We start from the raw sequence: 12,119 nt of genomic DNA, 5'->3' as shown, positions 1-12,119 counted from the left end.
GAGAGAGAGAGAGATAGAGAGAGCTATGGATACACCTACCGCTACACGATACACGTATTAACTCATGTCGAAAGCCCGGAACGGTTTTGCTTGGTGGGGATTTCGAGTTGTTATACCTCGGTAGTTTACGTTCCACGATCACTGTTGGACGGAACCGCGGAGTCACTTGTCCTCGAAGATGATTCTCCCTGTTATTTTGTTCCTCTTTTACGCAACGCACCGCGTCGAGTCGGCGGAAGAAGGTGAGTTCGATCGTGAAATTTTATGGATTATACGATTTCCGTTCTCATTTGCCAATTGGAGTATTGTGATCAGTACGTGATGGACGTACGTTCGGATGAAAAGAAAAAAAAAATGTGGAAGGACTTTGAAAATTTTAATTACGTGAATAGTGACTGTACCAGTGTCTGTGATTGTATGCGGCTATTTTTCCAAACAATGAAATTAGTTTCTCGACAACGCCATTTTGAATCACCGCGACATTGTGAAAGATCGTTGTTTGCAAATATCGCATGCGAGTGGTAGAAATGGAGGTATTAGGATCGTAGAAAAGAGTTATAAATGGAAATGGAAGGTCAGCGTTAGATGAAAATTCGCAGACTCTGTAAACGACGGTTATAGCAGTTAATGTCATTAGTTTAAGGTACTCAGTTCTGAAACCGGTTTCTGGCGATAAATCTGATAATAATTTCATTTATAATTTTGATTGTATCAACTTACAACGCTTCGCGGGTTCATCGCTGAAATTAAAATTTTACGATCACGCTTGTTTATTATTATAGCTTATGGAAGACGGTCAAGTATAGAAAAATAACAAAAAAATAAAAAAAAATGTGCAGCATGACGTAATGTTATTGATTAATGTCTACGATACCTTTCCGATGGTTAAAAATTCCAATACACATTTAAAACTGATGTAATTAACGTTTTACAAATTCTTAATTTCGGTAATATGATAGGTTGTTTGGTTCATAGTTTCTTCTTGAAATAATCGCATCTCGTTTCGTTGGAAAATCAAATTACACCCGGTATATCGATTTTTTTTCGTCTTATATGAGCGGAGGTATGTTGATAAACCAGATCCATGGAAAAAAAAAAAAAAATACAAAAAACACGTTTATCGAAACGGGTCTGAGGTTCGAGCATTGCCAATTTTAGATCGGAAGCAAAATTGCAACTTCTGTTCCATCTACGAGTGTCTAAAGCATTTCAACTTGTCGATCGGCTTGTGAGAAGGACTAATATTTCTCACCCACATACTCCAGGTGATTCATGCAGATTGAGAAGCGGCGCTTCCGGGGTCTGTGCCTTGCTGAACAATTGCAACATCGTATTCCAGGAATTGGTGGCTGGAAATGCGCCGGATTCAATCTGCGGGTATGCCGGATTTGAACCAGTCGTTTGCTGTCCAAACAGCCGACCGCAAACCACGCAGTCAACTCCGACTGTCACTAGAAATCCAGTCAGTGACGGACGAGGTGAAATTTCGAGACAGAGTGAGTTTCATCTGCTTAAAATTATCCTGCAACTTTTATCGCCAGTCCAGGTACACGACTGCCTCGAAGAACCGTCGACGTAAATTGCGATTATATTTCCAGAATGCGCTGAATATGCCCGGTACACTTATGAACAAGTAGACTCACCGGTTTTGACCCTGAATCGACAGAAAGTGAACAGATCCGTGTGCGCGATCAAGTCCCAAAAGTTGATTGTGGGAGGAACAAGGGCCGAACGTATGGAGTTTCCCCACATGGCAGCGGTTGGCTACGATTTGCCAACCGCCGGAGTCGGCTGGTACTGCGGAGGCACTTTGATATCTGAGAACTTTGTTCTGACGGCAGCCCACTGCACCTTTTCGTCGAATTGGTAAGCCTTTCGAGCACGTCATTGTTCTGGGTTTTCACTCCAGGATTGCGTATGAAACCATGCAAGAAAAGTTGCTGGTCAATCATACCGCAAACGTAGTCGACGCGCTGTAACAAAGTGATCGTGAATCGCTGTTAAATCACTTGGAATTCCACCATCGACACTAGATTGCACGTTTTGCTGGTCGTTGGTTTTTGTCTTCGCTAAATCTTGCAATTAGACCCAATGACTCTACAATTCCCAGGGGCACCGCGAACTGGGTGCGCGTCGGCGATTTGAACCTGCAGCGTTCCGACGACGGGGCGAGACCTGTGGATCGTCGTATCACCCAGAGGATCAGACACCCTCAGTACGAGCTTCCTTCGCAATATCACGACATCGCGCTTCTTCGCCTCGAGTCCAGGGTGCCTTTCAACGCCTGGATCAGACCGGCTTGTCTCCACACATCACCCACCACTGGGACTCAGAAAGCCATAGCGACAGGATGGGGTCGCGTTGAATGGGGTAAGGTTCTCACACGTGATAACGAATGTATGTGCAAACAGGCCGGTAATATTCCTCGTCAATGATTTCTACCTCCGTCCTCACGGTTATTTTCACAGCCGACGATGAAGGCTCGAGTGATCTTCTGAAAGTTACGCTTCCCCTCGTCGATCAGCGAACTTGTAACGCGAGCTACTTGGCTGGCGGGTCTGTAGTTCAGCTACGCGATGGAGTAGTTGGAGAATGGACGATATGTGCTGGGAAAGATGGCAGCGACACGTGCCAGGTATGCGGACAGATGAAAGAGTATCTTTAATCATTATTTCTCTGAATGTCGTGACGTGTAAAATATTTCTCGTACCGAGCGTAACATTTTTTGTTTCAGGGTGACAGCGGAGGCCCTCTCGTGATATACAGTAAAAAGGAGTACTACTGCATGTACGATGTGGTCGGAGTCACAAGTTTAGGAAGATTCTGCGGAAGTTCAGTTCCCGGGATTTACACACGCGTTTATCACTACGTTCCGTGGATAGAGTCCGTTGTGTGGGGACGAGGATAAATCCCAATACTGGGCTGGATTCGAAGAGATAGTAAATTTAACAATATCGCTCATCATTTTTGGACAGTGCAGCCGGGAGTTACGATCTCGAGCAGCTCGAAAGAATAATTTGTCGGATAAAAAAGTTTAATATTTAGAGCTAGCTCACACGACAGTCGATTTATTTCAAAGAAAATAATCTTGAAGAAGTGTTTTCCATTTTATCCACAGTCGTTTGCGGTTTTACTCTCGATATAAGGTGATGCATGTATGTAAGGGACATGCGGAGAGGAATCGTTGTAAAAATGAATTAATTAAGTTGACAAGCAATTTATATTGCATTGAATAATCAACCGGTCATCAGAATTTCTTCGTCCGCTGAATCTCAAAATATAAAAAGTCATTTTTTGAAACATTCTATTACCGCGATTTGCCGATGATACGTTACAATGACGACATACAAGGAAAAAACAAAAAAAAAAGTGGAAAAAGATGACTGTGTTATGCAACGAAAATTGGTCTAACAATAAGTTTTGACGTGAGTTTGTTGTGCAGATTTGTGTGTCACACGGAACAACATTTGTATAGTCAACACTGTAATTGTTCGACGGGATTAAAAATTCGAAATACTCGACGGTGTATCGCCGTATTTTGTAGTGAAAATGACGCAACGGATTTCGTCCTGAAAACAATTTCGAAGCTCTTTAGTTTTTTTAGGATCATACGCGTACGTATACGCACAATCATATACCTTATTTTGTGTATCCACTTAGAAAAATGTATGTCGTACTTGGTCGTACTATACTACTTAGTTCTATAGATATAGTAAAATTTACCTTCTAAAAATGACACGGATACGCATTCAAATATGAAACAGAATCGGCTGTGTTACATTTCAATAAATAAATTTTATACATGACTCAGTTGTGACTGCAATTCAATTACACGTCCACGGTGATAGATACGGCGAAAATAGTAATAATTCGGGGTTAGGTGGTGGGGGAAATTTATTTTTAACATTTTAATTAATAACTTCTATTGATTTAGCTGACTAAAATCTTGAATCGCGAATATCTCGAGAACGGTGATAGATACGGCAAAACTAACGAAATTCGGGAGGTTTCCTAAAGGGGAAATTACATCGGGCGGGTAATTGGGCCATCATAAGAACTCCCCAGTGTTTGTACAGTTCCATTTTTGATTATGTGCGTTAAAGTCTCCTAGCAGATTGTGTTGTTATATGATCTGTAAACTCAGCTATGTTGTTCCATTCATCTTGTGTGAGTATTTCTCCCTCTTTCACTCAGACTCTTTCAACTTTGATCTAGATGTAAACATAGGCACGGTAATGAACAATTTTTTTCAGAAATAGACGAGGTGGTGACAAAGATCGGGGTAGACTATGGTCGAAAAAATTAAGAGTGCTTTTGTCAGATGTTTCAACTTCCGCTACAGTCCTGAAAAGTATGAAACCAATCAGTTGTATAACGGGAGGGCGTGTAATCCCTTTGCAAAGACAAGCAGCAGTGCAACAACATGTATACAAATAGATATAATGTATAAAAGTAAATATGTGACAGGTTATAAGATTATTCTCTACGAATGGCTGACGGCCAGGGTTTGACTACAACCGACATTAGGAAATAATAAGAAAACAATCATTGCGGTATTATACTGACAGCTGGAATTGTTGTCGCTTGAATAACGAATGTATGAAAGAGGCAATGATCGGAGGTCAGCGTCAAATCTGAAGAGAATGAGGGATGAGGATGAAGAGCGCGAAGAGCGCTTTCTGCTCCAGCGCGATAACTGCGAGTGTAGTTAACGCCAAAGGAATCCATCCGAGACGGACGAGGATGAATCTCTCGGAACAGCTCGCGACGATCAGAGCAGAATCAGGGTGAAGCGTCACGTTGCGTGTGCCTTTGGCGAGGCCGGAAACCTCCGGGAGTCAGGGATCCGGATAAACCTGGTCCGGAGGATCGAGAGGAATGTCGCCGAGGTTGCGAGGGCGAACCATCATCCTGGTCGTCTTGAGGCTGTAATCACCGTGCCAGTGTTCCCAAATAACACCGCGGAACGGATCGTGCTTAGAGTTTTCCGGATAATAGTCGCCGTTCAGATTCGCCTCGAAACAGCTGCGGGAAATCGGGAACGATAGAAACACGGAGTATACCGAAAGGATCAAAGGACCCTATCCGAGTATCTCACCTGTAGAACCACCAGCCACCACCGTAAGCCGGTGCGCAAGGACAACACGGCGGTGCGCTGTCGTTATCCCGGTCGATGGTGGAAAATGGAGTTCCATCGTGAGCGCTGAAAGCGTCCGTGGCGTTGCCCTCGTAATCGCCTATCCATATTCTGTAATTGTCCACCTCAGCGTCGACCCTGTCGATCATGTAAGTGAGGAAGAAGAACGCCGATGTCGTATCTCATTTCACGAAAGGAGTAAGGACAATAAAGGTCCTGGTCTGAAGATTATAGTTATACCTGAAGGTGGAATACTCGGCCCAGGCCGTGACGGCCTTCCAGTCCTCGAGCTCGACCCTCAGGACGACGTCGGCTTCGTACGTGAGCCTGCGGAGCCGACACATTCATCCAAATCTGCAAATTCTATTTAATTTGACCGATCGACTCACCTGTGAATGTACTCGTTACCGAGCCAAAACTCTCCCCAAAGACTTCCGAAACCGAGACTGTAGTCCTCCCAGTTTCTCGTGAAGTTCTCGACGCCCCCCCAGCCGCCGCCCCTCTGTTGAATCACGGTCCACCCGCCCCCGGCGGTTTCGAGATCGCAGTTCCTCGTGTAGAAGTCGCGACCAGCATCGTTAAGGTCTCTGTTTTGCCCGAGCATGTAAACGCCCGAATTCCTCCCAGTGTTCACCAGACTTTCGCACTTCTTTGCATCCGCGTAAAGTAGTTGATCACCTGGTACCTCCGTCGTCGATAACGTTTCGACACTTGCCGTGGTGACAGGCGGCGGTAACGTGGTGGTGTTGGGCACCGCTGCCACTGGACTCCAGGTTTGTGGAACCGGATATCCGGGAGTCGACGTCGCGTCCTCGCCCTTGTTAGGCGTCCATCCCTCCGCCCCAGTCTCGAGCGGTATCACCGTGACTTCTCCGTCAGCGCTGCCTGCAATAAGTATATTTCAGGTTTTTCGTTGGTGTTTACGAACGGTGTGAAAGTGGGGAAATAAAACGTGAATGGAACTGCGATTCCAGAATCGCGTGATTCCATGACGTAGTCCTCACCCTCACCCTGAGGAGTGTCCTCGTCGTCTCCACTGCCGGTATCGTCGGTAGCGTCGCCTGAACCGTCGTAGACAAGGACAGGAAACTGTTTCGAGGAAGGTGATTCGCCCTTGGTACGAGAACAGGTCTCGCTGATTTTTCCGAAGACATCTTCCATGTGATTCCTCTGCTTTGAGAAGCCGCGCTCAAGAGCCTCCAGACCGATGGATGACTGGGAATTAACGTGGTTGACAACTCCTGACGATCATAAACGCGGAGTAATTCTATGAATATTGTCACTGTTTATCGGAGTCTCTTAAAGTTCCGAAGTCACCCACCTTCGACCCGCTTCATAAGGGTCTCTGCATTTTCGACGAAGGAACTGACCCGATGACTGCTTGCTCGGCAGCAGCTCGACAATTCTTCAATATCGCGGTTAAGGTTTTCGTCCAAGTCACCGTGACAGGAAACGCCTGTGGCATTTGATCCGCGCAGTAGATCCTCTATGGCGTCCAACGATTTGATCATCTTTCGTTGCGGCACCATCAACCTCTTCCACAGTCTGCACAGTGAAAATTTGTCCTCGTCGAGTTTCTCCGAATCATAAAGAGAAAAAAAAAAAACAATCCCTCCACTGGGATTATGGGAAGAAAAACAAACCGACACAGCCTACCGATTGAGCAGCTTAGCCTCGGCTTGCGGAAGATCTGAGGACTCTGGCTGATCGTTCAACTCGTTACTGTCCGTTTCGGACAACAGCTTGTCGTAGACGAGATCAACCTTGGCCTGCACATCCTGAAGAGCTTCTTCCACCGCCGGTGGCGTGTTGCATCGAATTACCAATTTTCCGGAAGCCTCCTCCGTTTCGTTCCGTTTCTTCTTCTGTTTCAGGGTCGTTCCAATGCCCTGAATACCGGTCTGCACTCGGTCCACTTTGCGCTCGACGTTCTTTAGCGTCGAAAGAACGCCCCTGAAAGTTGAACGATCCAGAGTAAGTGGTGCTTGTGGTCTCCTGAGGAAAGAAGTAAAGTTCTTTGTCGACTTTGTATCGCGATTACTAACCTGACGGCGAATTCTCCCATCAGGGGATCCTTGGGCGCCTCCAATTGATGAATCCTCCGCGAAGTCTCCTGGAGGTTCGCAGCGACTCTTTCCAATTTGTACTCGAGGTTCATGAGCTGCGAGACTTTCGTGTCGAGAACGATCATCTTCTCCTGGCCCCTGGAGAGGTGGTCCACCTTGCTGTCGAGACTCTTTATCTGCTCGTTCCAGGCGGCCACGTGCAGTTGAAACGTGTCCCAGACGTGGCTTCTCTCTTGTAAACCATGAATATTGCTGTCGATGCTCGCCAACAGCGTTGACGTCGTCAACATTCTGTGCTCCAGTTTACCCAGGTACAGACTGTTGAACTTGTCCAACTGACCTGACGGGATTTTTATCAACAAATTTTTACAGGATTCCAGTTTCTTCCCGAAATATTCAGTTGTCAAGTTCATCGATAAATGAGTCTTAATCGTCGGTGCTTTCAATTTTAGAGTAGGTACAAAACGATTGTGGGAAAGTGTCGAGTGCTCGGGTCACGTGCAAAATGAATTCAAATTGTCTGCTCAGCAATAAGTTGAGCGACCTTGTCTGTCAAACTAATGAATCTGCGCCCAAAGTGGCAGACTTTACAAACCTACACATGTTGCCAAGTAACTGATCCACTGAAAAATATCGTACCGCTTTCTGTTTAGACTCTCTGCGTGCGAAATTAACTTTTTTCAATCTCAAGGGTAAAATCACACTAACGCGTAATAAAAATATAAGGAAAAAAAAAAATACGCAGACACAAATCTGAACTCTGACTTTTAAACAACGATCGTCTGCGCAAAAGTTGTTTTCTCCGTCAGCTGCACCGGCTTCAGTCACAAAAAAAAAAAGAAGATAAGAAAAGAAAATAAACTTCAATTGTTTTCATTTCTTCAATAATTCAACGAACTTTAACATCGTACCCTCCTCAATTAAGGAGGGGATAAAAAATTTGGCTGCTCGTTATTTGCTTTGCTTCGTGTGTATTATTACTATTATTTATTTTTTTTTTTTTTTGTTGTTTTGTTTTTTCTCTTTTTTATATTTAACGCCAGATCGCGCGCTTCTCATGCGCTTCACAGATGCTCTCCTCATGATCTCGGAGGCACATATTTGACACAAGCACAGCTTACAGAGTGTGTATAAGTATGGCGTGGGAAGCGGTTCAGTGTGTAATGTTAATGTGTCTTTTCTCTCACCAGCTATGTTGCTCATCATTGCTTTAACGCCACCGATCTCCTCCCAAAGACGGTCAACCTGCGACCTCTGTATCTCCGGTTGCCTCTGCTCGATTTCCGGCTGACCGATCGTCTGGACTTCCGGTACAACGAAGGGCTGCTGCGTCGTCGTCGACGTCGTCAAGGGACCGACGCTCTGTGCCGACGAGATCACCGAGATCACCCATAAAATCTTGATACGAAAAAGAAAGTAAAAGACATTCGGTTTACAGCCATATTAAGTGTCTTGACCATGAAATATGTAAATCCGCGAGGCGCTGTTACTCTATTTTTAACCGCAGTGAACAGAGAAACTTATTTTCCTTAGGCTGTATAATTTGTCGATCATTTCCACCGTGGGACCCAGGCTTTGGTTAATTCCATTTAGATTTCAGGCTCCTATACCGGGGCACCATTGATGGGGGGGAGGGTGAACAATATACGACAGCCTAAACGTGATCTACAGCTAACCGAACGTGACCAAATTATCAACAATTGGACTCTCCCATAGGAATAAACGTGTGTAATTAACCAGAGTTCCGGTCCATTCTATCTCCTTTGGAACGTAAAGACGACTTCCATATTCGAAAATTCAAAGCTACCAGAGCAGTTCCAAGTACATGCTCTTTATCAGCTCTATTCAATCACCTACACAGTTCTCCAAATATACGAATACCATTTCATACTGGATAACAAAAGTGTCAAAGAGGAAAGAGCAATACGTAGATCCATAATGGAGATACGGAAATAAGAAACAGTAATTTGCACTGCAGGAAAAAAAAACAATTCGTTGGTCTTGACACCGGGTTTGAATAGCACATACTAATAATTAACGTTCCTTGCGACGGCTGATTGTGAGACTCGTAGACGCCAGGGCAAAGGTATTTACTGTGTTTCACAACGATGTGTGTGTATGTACGTTATAGGCATCACATGTGGGTCGCGAACCGCACAAACACGTGCCTTGAAGGCGAAGAACGGTGGTCCATCGCTGGTTTGTTTTGCGTTCTTATCACGGCGCCGCGTGTACGCAAGATGCGCGCTGAATTAGGAGTTGGAACATTTGCGCAGAATTACCACATAATTAAGTTACACCTTGTACTTGCCGATGGGATAACAAGCTGTGGAGGCCGGATAAGGAGTCTGCCGGTGAAAGGATGAGAAACGGGTATCGCGGATTGTATGACAATTAGCGAGCTGTAATAACCACGTGGAAAAAACATATCCTTTTGAATTTCAATTTGCCAAAAATGTGCCGTGTGTAAAATACTTACTTTTTAGATCGTTAAAATAAACGTGCATGTGTTTGCTTTGAAAAGAAGATGCGGAACCGCGATGGTTTATATCATGTAACGTTACTACTAGAAGACTAAAAAAAAAAAAATGAAACGAATGAAAAAACGTTTACTCCGTGTAACCGATGAGATAAGCAGAATGGATATATAGGTATGTGTACACTTATGATACACGCGGTGTTAACATAACGCGGGTGATTCGGGCCGCTTTTCACGTTTGCAGTGACTTTTTTCACTTTCACGGATCAAACCGATTTCTAAGTCGGTAGATGTAGTACCGATTCGCGTACAAAGAATCCACTTTGCATCGTTCCATTCAGCACTGACAACGATTCCTTGGAATTATTTACTGTTATATACACGATGTGCAAATCGTACCGGCTATTTTGCGTATCGGTCAAAGTGTCTGAAACACGAAAGAAAATTATTTTCAATGATTCTTCAGCCGGAGTAAGAAGGAAATTTCAATACTACAGAATCCGATTGCGAAACAGGTTTTGGTTGGCTTGGATGACACGTATGGTGTTTGTTTCGGGACCAAAGAAAGGCGGGCCAAGATCGAGTACGGATGATAATTGACGAAGGTACATAATATAACATGGACATGGAACCTCCTTGTACTTGATAAACTGCCTGTGTCTCGATAGAAATCTGAAAGGAGCCAGACCACAGCATGTCGTGTTGGTCAGCGTTCCGAAGCCTTGACTAAAGTTGACTAAAAAAAAAAAAAACAAGTTCAACACAGAACAGCGAATGATTGACGTTTGACCGGTGACAATATATGCCTCCGTAATTAAAATCATTCTCTCCGCTGCAACCGGAAGATCCTTCAATACATTCGCCGATTCTACTCTGATCGCTCTTCAACTCGTTCGATGAACGTCTAATGACGCTTCTACAAAATATACGTTATTTCCGTGTAAGAGAATAGAGAAATACGCACAGTTCGCATCTAGGTATTTTGAAAATTTTTACTCTCGTGAATTTGCGAAGAAACAACGATTCGATAGCTCAGATCTTACTCAAGACTTTTAGTAATCGTGCTCACCTGATGATAAGACCGCATCTTTTTTCAGGCCTCGAGCGGCTAATCGTAGATTAAACTCGGAGAGCCAAGCCGGCAACGAACGTCTTGAAAGTCGCGGGTTGAGCACGCGCGAATTGAGACGCGGGATTATTTGACAGTCGCAAAATAATCGGCACACTCGCACACAGAGAACTTTGTCGGGTCATTAATCTCGAAACGTTCGCTCGTAGCAAAGTCGCTCCGCGGACTGACAGACTCACGATCAGCGCGAAGTTACGAACTCGCTGCGACTCGAGCTGTAAGCGAATGACAGACGGGAAATCACTGACTCAGTCGCTGCTGTCGGGGTTCGTCGCCGAGTGAATAACGCTCCTGATTTGTTCCCTTTTTTTCTGTCCTCTCCTCATGTTTAACCCTTTAAGTCATAGTGGTAAGTATTCTTACCACCTATTTTATACCAATTTTTTTTTTTTTTTTTATTTAGAGAACTTCGATAGCATATTTCTCTGCGGTTTTATGCTATTTCTGATAGTATACTAACAGGTTTTCAATACTCTAGAGTAATTGTTGCGATATAATGTGAATTATTATTGTCAGAAACAAATTGATTGAAAAGAATCGTGCAAATTGAAGGAATAATTCATTTCCGAGAAAGTTACCCCTCTACGCGTTTACGTGTTTTACATAAATTATAAGTTTTTGGGGTCGCTGATCATGAATCTGAAATTGGATACAAAAAGTTCAAGATGGCGGGTCTAGTATGAGGAACGAAAATTTAAAATTCGATCGAATCCGAAGAAGAACTCTGCCCAGGGGTTGTTGGGTCGCTGATATTGAATCTGAAATCAAATTTTGAAACTTCAGTATGGCGAATACAATCAGCGACCCCAAATACCCCTGAATAGCTTTTTTTTGACCGTATTCGATCAAATTTGAAATTTTCATCCACCATTTTGAATTTTCGGAATCTGATTTCAGATTCGTAATCACACCACTGTCTTGCTATTGACGCAGCACAATAATGTGTGACTCAAAGGGTTAACTCCTGCTTTCGCAACGCGTCCAGACGGCGCGGGATTAATTATTATCCCCTTGGAAATACAGCTGGAACAATTCAGCGCTTGGTACAAAGCCAAATCCCGAAAAAGATACACTGTGCACGAGCTTTTGTGGTCGAATAAGTTAGAGCGAAGCTCTGCTCTGATTTTGCCCGTCCGGAATGCTGAGAAGGAAAAACAGTCCGTCAATTTAATTTCTTTCGGCGATTCCGGGCGGTCCGGACTCGGGTTTTGGAATTGTTTGAAATTCGGATCGCGCCGACGCTCCTCGAGGGCGAAACATCGATCTTCGTTAGAGCGACGAAAGGCGAGCGCAAGCGCCGAGATCAGT

At 44.3% G+C, this 12,119-nt stretch overlaps 2 protein-coding genes across 4 annotated transcripts; one reads left to right on the top strand and one right to left on the bottom strand.

Moving 5' to 3' along the window:
• The first annotated feature begins 97 nt into the window (after window positions 1-97).
• On the top strand, window positions 98-3,806 carry LOC107218899 (venom protease). Its single transcript, XM_015656937.2, has 6 exons — window positions 98-242; window positions 1,266-1,496; window positions 1,599-1,866; window positions 2,111-2,370; window positions 2,469-2,635; window positions 2,735-3,806. Exons 1-6 carry the CDS (start codon window positions 179-181, stop codon window positions 2,906-2,908), a joined length of 1,164 nt encoding a protein of 387 aa, XP_015512423.2. The 5' UTR covers window positions 98-178; the 3' UTR covers window positions 2,909-3,806.
• On the bottom strand, window positions 3,306-11,080 carry LOC107218903. 3 transcript variants are annotated; one of them, XM_015656944.2, is made up of 10 exons: window positions 10,752-11,080; window positions 8,391-8,601; window positions 7,183-7,543; window positions 6,794-7,090; window positions 6,459-6,682; window positions 6,142-6,378; window positions 5,527-6,022; window positions 5,378-5,464; window positions 5,099-5,275; window positions 3,306-5,025 (listed from the first exon to the last, which is right to left on the bottom strand). In XM_015656944.2, the coding sequence occupies exons 1-10, from the start codon at window positions 10,767-10,769 to the stop codon at window positions 4,839-4,841; spliced, it is 2,295 nt and encodes a 764-aa protein (XP_015512430.2). In that variant the 5' UTR covers window positions 10,770-11,080; the 3' UTR covers window positions 3,306-4,838. The 3 variants fall into 3 exon arrangements, with proteins under 3 accessions (XP_015512430.2, XP_046600434.1, XP_046600435.1); XM_046744478.1 differs by having other exon boundaries at window positions 8,391-8,565; XM_046744479.1 differs by lacking the exon at window positions 10,752-11,080 and having other exon boundaries at window positions 7,183-7,538; window positions 8,391-8,513.
• Between the last annotated feature and the right edge of the window lie 1,039 nt (window positions 11,081-12,119).

Source organism: Neodiprion lecontei, chromosome 6 (genome assembly GCF_021901455.1).
Source record: "Neodiprion lecontei isolate iyNeoLeco1 chromosome 6, iyNeoLeco1.1, whole genome shotgun sequence".
Lineage (NCBI taxonomy): Eukaryota > Metazoa > Arthropoda > Insecta > Hymenoptera > Diprionidae > Neodiprion > Neodiprion lecontei.
This window is presented reverse-complemented; position numbering and strand designations above follow the sequence as displayed.

What these genes read in the sequence shown, in the direction of transcription:
- LOC107218899 (XM_015656937.2), top strand. Translation starts at nt 179, where the DNA reads ATGATTCTCCCTGTTATTTTGTTCCTCTTTTACGCAACGCACCGCGTC. An exon ending in AGGTGAAATTTCGAGACAGA is followed by an intron (nt 1,497 to 1,598) that starts GTGAGTTTCATC and finishes TTATATTTCCAG; the next exon opens with AATGCGCTGAATATGCCCGG. An exon ending in ATGGGGTCGCGTTGAATGGG is followed by an intron (nt 2,371 to 2,468) that starts GTAAGGTTCTCA and finishes TTATTTTCACAG; the next exon opens with CCGACGATGAAGGCTCGAGT.
- LOC107218903 (XM_015656944.2), bottom strand. An exon ending in GGACACTCCTCAGGGTGAGG is followed by an intron (nt 6,023 to 6,141) that starts GTGAGGACTACG and finishes TACTTATTGCAG; the next exon opens with GCAGCGCTGACGGAGAAGTC. An exon ending in GGTGGCTGGTGGTTCTACAG is followed by an intron (nt 5,026 to 5,098) that starts GTGAGATACTCG and finishes GATTTCCCGCAG; the next exon opens with CTGTTTCGAGGCGAATCTGA.